Below are 8,245 nucleotides of genomic sequence, written 5' to 3'. Positions count from 1 at the left end.
GTTAGTTTCTTCCCCCTTCCATCCTTTTCTCTCTCTCCACTGTGGAGCAACAGTCTCCCGGGCGTCATCTCTTGGAAGGATGGATTCCTTTGGGTTAGGCCAGTAAGGAAGGGAGTAGATGGGCCTGAGTTGGGGCCCCTGCCCTCTGAGTACCCACCTGTTTCCTTGAGATCCTGACTGGAAGAAGAGGCTGCGGATGTCAGGGGCCAGGCTGGGAGGGGTGCACTGGTCCAGCACGTAGTGGCTGCCCTGCTTCCGGTGGACCGTCTTCTTGTCCAGCCGTGGGCAGAGCGGGATGCAGGGCACCTGGGCATAGGGGCTCTGCAAGTTGGCAGCTGGCAAGGGAGGCGGAAGCAGGGGAGGGGAATGCTTCAGAGCATGCCCAGCATTGGGAGGCAGGCAGGCCCAGGTGAAATCCTGGCTTTGCCACCTAATGAGCTGCATGGGTTTGGGCAAATCACTTAACCTCTCTGAGCTTCTGTATAAGCTGGAGGTGATGGTGGTACCCACCTCACAGAGTTGTTGATGAGGATTAAAAAGATAATAGATGCAAAGCACTCAGGTGGATGCTGAGCACAGAGTAAGGGCTAATGGCTTAAGAAGGAGCGGATGTCTTTGTGATGGGTCCTGGCAAAGTCTGGTAGGCACACTCTAGAGAAACTCTGGAATGCTCCTAGCCTGTCAAGTGGCACACAGCAGGTGCCTAATAAATAGTACCTACTATTATGGGGAGGCAGCCTTGCCCAGTTAAAGAGCACAGATTTTGTAGTCAGATCGGCATATAAACTCCCCTTTCTGACGCACGCTAGCTGTGGGGCCTTGGGCAAGTTGCTTAATCTTTCTCAGTTTGTTTTCTCACCTGTAAAATGGGGTAAATATGTGGTTATGAGGATTAAGTTCCAGTGCATCTGCAAAGGGCCTAGCACAGTGAGTGACCCCACTGGGTGTTCAAAAATTGGTGAGCTGGGATTGCTAGTCCCTCCCCCTTCTCAGTCCAGGCTCTTGGGACCCACCTGGGCTCAGGGCTAAGGCAGCGGGGCTGGAGATGGGCTGTGGCTGATGCACACAGTTAAGCCCAAAGTGGGGAACCCGTTCTCCCAGCCCCTGGGTCTGGCTGTGGGGGGACCCAGGGAAAGAGGCCAGGTGACCAGGAGAGCAGAGCCCCCACCGTGCCCAGGGCCCTCACCATAGTCTTGCTGCTTCAGCCGGCTCAGGATCCTAAGGACCCTTCCTTCTGGAACTTCCACGGTGTCTGCCTGCTGGGGGTTGTAGGGAAGCTTCTTCCGGGCCCGCAGCCGGCCAGTGGCCGATTCCATCTCTCGGGCCTTACAGGTGCCTTCCTTCAGCTTCTTCTGGTAATAGCTGGGGAGGGAGTGCCCACCCAGCTCAGCCTGGCTGTGTTTAATTCCCCCTCCGCCTCCCTCCTTCCTGAGCCCCTATTCTATTTGGCCAGCTCTGGAGAAGGGACACAAGCCCAGGAGTTAGGAGACCTGGATTTCAGTCCCTGCTTTGCCATTAACTTCCTGTGACTGTGGGCAAGCTGCTGCTCTGCTTTGGGCCTCAGTCACCTTGTGTAAAGTGGTTGGAAATGGTCCTCTCTACCCTGACACTGCAAATCACTTGACTCTGAGCTTCAGGCTTCCCCCGGGTAAAATGGACCAAACGGTCCACATGTTACAGGGTTAAAAACCAGACCCATCTAGCATTCGGCAGATTTCCTGGCCCATGGAAAAACCCTGGTAAATGTTACCTATGATTTCTATCACTGATTTTGTGTGTGTGTGTGTGTGTGTGTGTGTGTGAGGAACATTGTCCCTGAGCTAACATCTGTAGCAATCTTCCTCTATTTTGTATGTAGGATGCCACCACAGCACGGCCCAATGAGCAGCGTGTAGGTTTGTGCCCAGGATCTGAACCTGCAAACCCCTGGCTGCCGAAGCAGAGCACGCAAACTTAAGCACTATGCCACCGGGCCAGCCCCTTATCACTGATATTTTTACTTAGATGGACAAGTGTTTTATAAGTCAGCTGTGCAGTTAATGCCTGTGCATCTTCCAGATTTCAGCTTAAGGGCCATCTCCTCCAGAAAGTCCTCTCTCCTCCATAGACTAGTGAGGCTCCTGCTGCAGGCCCTGTGACGGCCTGTATTTACCCATCATAAACCCATGGCCCACTTTATTTTCTAACTCATTGTGCTTGCCTTTTCCCCATTGGACTGCAGCACCATTCATTGATTCAACAAATACCCTATGAGTGTTTACTGCATCTGGTCACTCATCTAAGTGCTTGGGAAAGAGCGAAGCAGGAGATATCCATATAAGGTCCCTGTAGCATAGTATCAGCCCCACCCACTGCTGCAGCCACACCTCCACCCAGACTGCAGCCAGCGTTGCACAGGGACAGCCTGAGCACCTCAAGCCTGAGCCTCTTGCTTCTCGCCCCAGAGCTTCTCTGACACACACGCAACCCAGAAGGGCAGGAGAATTAAACACCTGTGGGGGCCACCCTTGACCAAAGGAGCCAGCAGCGAAGGTATACAGGCTTCTCTCTTTGTTCCCCTGACAGTTCTGAGCCATCATTCAAGTCTCCTCAGAAGAGCCTGGGAGTGTATCCTTGTATTGGCTCCTCCTCCTCTGTTCACATCCCTTCCCTCACTCCTGCTTCCTGGAATCACTTTCTAAATCAACTACCTAGGCACATATCTAGTGGGAGAGTCGGACCGTGAACAAATGAATAAAATATGATAGCATGTCAGTGGTGATGGGCGCTCTGAGGAGAAGTGAAAGCTGGAGGGGTGGGTAGCGATGAGGGGCTCTTGGCTCACAGTGGTCAGCAAAAGTCTCGGAGGTAGTGACATTTGAGCAGAACATGGGAAGGGAGCAAGCCAAATGGATATCTGGGGAAGAGTCTTTCGGGCAGAGGGAACGGCACGTGAAAGGCCAAGAGGTGGGAAAGACCTTGGTGAGCTCTAGGAACAGCAAGGAAGCCAGAGGGTCAAGAGCCTGGTGTGCAAGGAGAGGGAAGGATGTGGGCAGCAAGACGGCAGCCCAGACCACGTGGGGCCTTGTAGACAGTGGTGACGGGTGGGCATGCTACTCAAAGTGTTGGGAAGCCTAAGGGCTTAAGCTGATAGTTCTGCTCAGGCCTCTGCCTATCCCTGGGGCCTGGAATTTTGAGTTTTAATGGGCTTCACATACATAATAGAGAAAATTAACACAGAGCCCTCACATGAATATTGGATCTAGACCCCTGTGTAAAACCAGGACCTGAAAAGGCAACACGCTGAGTAAAAAGATGGACTAGAGAATAACTTCGCCCCACAGGGACCAATAGAACATGAGCAGAGTGTGTGCAACTCTCTTGGTCACAATTTTAAAGGAAATTGCTTGCTCTCCACTTCTGTTCTTGCCCCTTCCTGTGGGCTTGAATTCAGACGTGTTGCTGCTAAGTTGCCTTAGGATTGACCTAGAGAATGATGGGACGATGTGTTGGAAAGAAACTGGGGGCTTGGATGGCCTTGTCTTCCTACCTGCTTCCTCTGGACTATCAATACAAGAGAGGAATAAACTGTCTTATTTGAACTATAGAATATTGGAGTCTATTCCTTAACTAATACACCAACCTAGAATTCTATACCCAGCTAAACTATTCAGTAAATGTGAGGGTAAAATAAACATTTTTGCAGACATACAAAATCTCAAAGATTTTGGCTTCCCATGCATCCTTTCTCAAGAAGCTACTGGAGGACATGTCCTTCCAAAATAAGGGCATAAACCAAAAAACCAGAAAAGATATACATACAGAAAACAGGAGACCTAACATAAGAGAGAGGCAAAAGTTAAGGAAGATGATGAAGGGAGATCCCACAATGGCAGTGCAACTGCCATAAAGGACAACCAGCTTAGATTGGTCACTATAGCTTAAAGGACAGAAATTTCAAGAGCTGGCATTACCCTACCTGTTGTTGAATTACTGCTTTTCTAACCCAAAAAATGTGCTCCCATTCTTTTTTTAAGCAAACCAAACAAACCAAGAATGAGTAAGACATGTGATCCAGCAAACAGAGAATCCTAATCAAAGGAAAGGAACAAAGAATTCCTAGGATGACAACAGACTCCCAAGATGATAGCTTTGCAGTAGGCCTAAAAATAAATTAATCCAAAAGCAGGAAAAATGGAATTGTTTAGAACACGCCTCCAAGAAAAAGAAACTCTGGGAAGGTGCAGGAATTATCAATGAGTACAAAGAAAAAAACATCAAAACAATTGTCAACTTCAGGAAATTTTAAAAAAATAAGAAAAGAAATGAGGGGCCGGCCCTATGGCCAAGTGGTTAAGTTTGCGCTCTCCGCTTTGGTGGCCCAGGGTTTCGCTGGTTCAAGTCCTGGGTGCGGACATGGCACCACTCATCAAGCCACGCTGAGGCGGGGTCCCACATGCCACAACCAGAAGGACCCACAACTAAGGATGCACAACTATGTACCAGGAGGCTTTGGGGAGAAAAAGGAAAAAATAAATAAATAATAAAATCTTTAAAAAAAAAAAAGAAATGTAATCATAGTACACTAAAATGCTCAGCTACGAATAATTGCATAGCCATGATAATAGAAACCCCAAATACTTATTTAGTCAGAAATTATAATATATTGGAATGAGCAAGAGGGAGATGAGGCGATAGTTGTATCAGACAGGAAGTCAATAGATACAAATCTAAAAATCACTAACTAAAACACTGTAGTATATGCGTATTATTTAGAAGTAAGGTGGGAATCAAAAGTGCCTTTGGAAAGAAGACTTCAAGGAGTGGGGAGCGTAGTGAGGAGTTGGGTAGGGAACCACAAGTGTTTATTATGAATCTTTTTGGACTGTGTGGCTTTTTAAACAATGTCCACTTAGTACTTTGATTTAAATTTTTAAAAATTAACTCAAAAGATAAAGTTATATCAGTTGAATACTAACCAAAAGAAAGCTGATATAGCCATACTAATATTTTAAAAACTAGGCCTTCAGACAAAAAACATTACTGGAGACATAAATAATTATTATCTAATGACAAAATGTTCAATTCATCAGGAGATACACAATTCTAAACATGAAGTATATGGCAAGACCTGAAGTAAATACAAGGAGAAATAGACAATTTCACCATTGCAGAAGTAATAATAAATAACTACTCAACTCTGCCATTGTATCATCAAAGACTCCATAGATGCTATGCAAATGAATGGGTGGGACTTTGTTTTGATAAGAGTTTATTCATAAAAACAGAGCAGGCTGTCTATGGCCTGCATTCCACAGTTTGCCAAACCTTGCACACTATAGACCTTTCCTAAAACTAAAATCCACGGGAGAAACAGAGTTTGGATGTTGAGTCTTACAAAGTTAGAGGGCTGGGGCTGGCCCCGTGGGAGAATGGTTAAGTTCGCACGCTCTGCTGCAGGCGGCCCAGTGTTTCGTTGGTTCGAATCCTGGGCACGGACATGGCACTGCTCATCAAACCACGCTGAGGCAGCATCCCATGTGCCACAACTAGAAGGACCCACAACGAAGAACATACAACTATGTACCGGGGGGCTTTGGAGAGAAAAAGGAAAAAAATAAAATCTTTAAAATAAAAAAAAAAGTTAGAGGGCTTAGGAAATGCCTGGACTTTTCACATATATGCCCTAAGAAGTAAAAAACCAAGCCTGCACAATTTCAAGATGATCAGCCAGGAACGGAACTGCCTACAAGAACAAAAATTAACACTCATCAAAGAAAGACAACAGAACCCAGTTTCTAAACTATACCATCCAAAATGTCCAGGACACAACAAAAAATCATCAGATATGCAAAGAAACATGAAAATGTGAACCATAGTAAGGGGAAAAACTAAACTTATAGAAAGAAACCCCAAGATGGCCCAGATATTGGATTTTGTAGACAATGGCTTTAAAGGAGCTATTAAAAATATGTTCAAATAATTGAAGGAAAATGTAATCTTAGTGAATGAGCAGAGAAACAGAAACAATAAACATGAAACAGACGGAAATTCTAGAACAAAAAAGTACAATAACTGAAATGAAAAAGTCACTGAACGGGCTTAACAGCATATTGGAGACAGCAGAAAAAGGAATTAGTAAACTTGAAGACAGATCAATAGAAATCATCCACTCTGAAGAACAGAAAAAAAAATTGAAAATGAGTGAACAGAATTCTGTTTCTGGCCATGATGGAGCAACTGGTACTGAACTTGTCCTCCTGTTATAAATAATTAGATACATGAACAATTTACATCAAACTGTTTTCAGATATTGGATAGCAGACAGCACAAGACTATGATCACTCAGTGAAGAGAAACCAATGAGGGGATCCTTCTGATCTCCCTAGAATTTTGCCTGGAGGTACTTTCTGGGCTTCAGTGCAGGAAGTGGGATCCCAAGCAGAACACAGGAGACTCACTGAGGTAAGGAGATAGACACTGGAGTTTGGGAACTTAAACACCCCTTTCCACAATTTAACACTTTTTCTTTGAGGAAGATTAGCCCTGAGCTAACATCTGCTGCCAATCCTCCTATTTTTGCTGAGGAAGACTGGCCCTGAGCTGACATCCATGCCCATTTTCCTCTACTTTATATGTGGGATGCCTACCACAGCATCGCTTTTGCCAAGTGGTGCCATGTCCGCACCCAGGAGCCGAACCGGTAAACCCTGGGTCACCAAGGTGGAACGTGTTAACTTAACCACTGCACCACCAGGCCAGCCCCCACAATTTAACACTTTAAAGAAAGAAAAAAAATCCAGACATTCCATAAAGGAAGTGTCACAATATCCAGCATCCAATCAAAAATCAGCAGACATGAGAAGAAGGAGGTAAGTGTGACCAATAAAAAAGAAAAAATCAGTTTAAATAGACAGATCCAGAGATGACAAAGATGATGGAATTAGTAGAAGCAGACCTTAAATGACCCAATATAAATATGCCAAGGATTTAAAGGAAAATATGGACATGAGGAAAGAAAAACTATGAAACAGAACCAAATAAAATATCTAAACACGACAAATACAACAGCTGAAATGAAAATTTCATAGGGTGGGTTTAAGAGAAGATTAAAGACACAAAAGAAAATATCAACAAACAAATACTTAGTAATAGAAATTATTCAAACTGAAACAGAGAGAAAAGACTGAAAAAATGATTAGAGCCTCAGTGACCTATGAAACAATTTTAACTGGTAACTATGCATGTAATTGGAGTCTCGGGGGGGGCATATAAAAGTAATAATTAAAGAAAAAGTGTATAAAAAAGGAAAATTGATGAAAACTATAGCTCATAAATCTAGGAAGCTCGGTGAACCTAAAGTAGAATGAGCACAAAGAAAACCACTCAAGGCTCTTTGTAATCAAATTACTCAAATCTTACAGTGATATAAAGAAAATATTAAAACCAGCCAAAGAAACACAATACATATAGGAGAACAAAGATAAAAAATGCTGACTTCTGGCCAGAAAATACAAACCAGAAGACAATGGAATGACACCTTTAAAATGACTAAAGGAAAAAAAAAAAACAACTGTTAATATATATATTCTATCCAGCACAATATTTTCTAAAATTGAAGTTGAAGTAAAGCATCTTCAGATAAACCAAATCTGTGAGAATTTGTCTCCAGCAGACCTGCACTACAAGAAATGCTAAAGGATGGTCTTTAAGCAGGAGGAAAGTTCTACCAGTTGGAAGCTCAGGTCTACACAAAGGAATGAAGAGTACAACGTAAAAATATAGAAGACTTTTTCTGGTTTTTAATTTTTTAAAAGATAATTGTTTAAAGCAAAAATCGTAACAATATGTTATGGGCTTTATAACAATATGTAGAAGTAAAATGAATGACAATAACGCCACCAGGAGGGGGAAATGGAAACATGCTATTGTAATGCTGTTACATTGTACGTGAAATGTTGCATTCCTGTTTCACGTGGAAGACTGTGGTATGCTAAAGATACATTTTCTCAACTCTAGTACAACCACCTAAAAACGAAAAAGGAGTATGACTATTAAGGCAATAGTGAGATAAAATGGAATGCTAAAAAAATACTCAATTATTCCAAAAGGAGACAGGAAAAGAGGAAAAATGGAAGAGAGAACAGATGGGATAAATAGGAAACAAATAGAAATATAGTAGACTTAAATCAAACTAATTTTTTGTGCATGTGTGAGGAAGACTGGCCCTGAGCTAACATCCATCGCCAATCTTCCTCTTTTTGCT

The 8,245-nt window shown here is 43.6% G+C and overlaps 1 protein-coding gene across 1 annotated transcript in view; it reads right to left on the bottom strand.

The window, feature by feature from the left end:
• Window positions 1-8,245, bottom strand: part of LOC106827987 (spermatogenesis-associated protein 21) — a 37,074-nt gene that overhangs the window by 1,736 nt on the left and 27,093 nt on the right. The window contains exons 7-8 of the mRNA XM_070511424.1: window positions 1,187-1,362; window positions 158-335 (exon numbers count right to left, since the gene is read on the bottom strand). Coding sequence (XP_070367525.1) covers window positions 158-335; window positions 1,187-1,362 — 354 coding nt within the window. The remainder of the gene's footprint in view (window positions 1-157; window positions 336-1,186; window positions 1,363-8,245) is intronic.

The sequence above is a fragment of the Equus asinus genome, chromosome 5 (genome assembly GCF_041296235.1).
Source record: "Equus asinus isolate D_3611 breed Donkey chromosome 5, EquAss-T2T_v2, whole genome shotgun sequence".
Lineage (NCBI taxonomy): Eukaryota > Metazoa > Chordata > Mammalia > Perissodactyla > Equidae > Equus > Equus asinus.
This window is presented reverse-complemented; position numbering and strand designations above follow the sequence as displayed.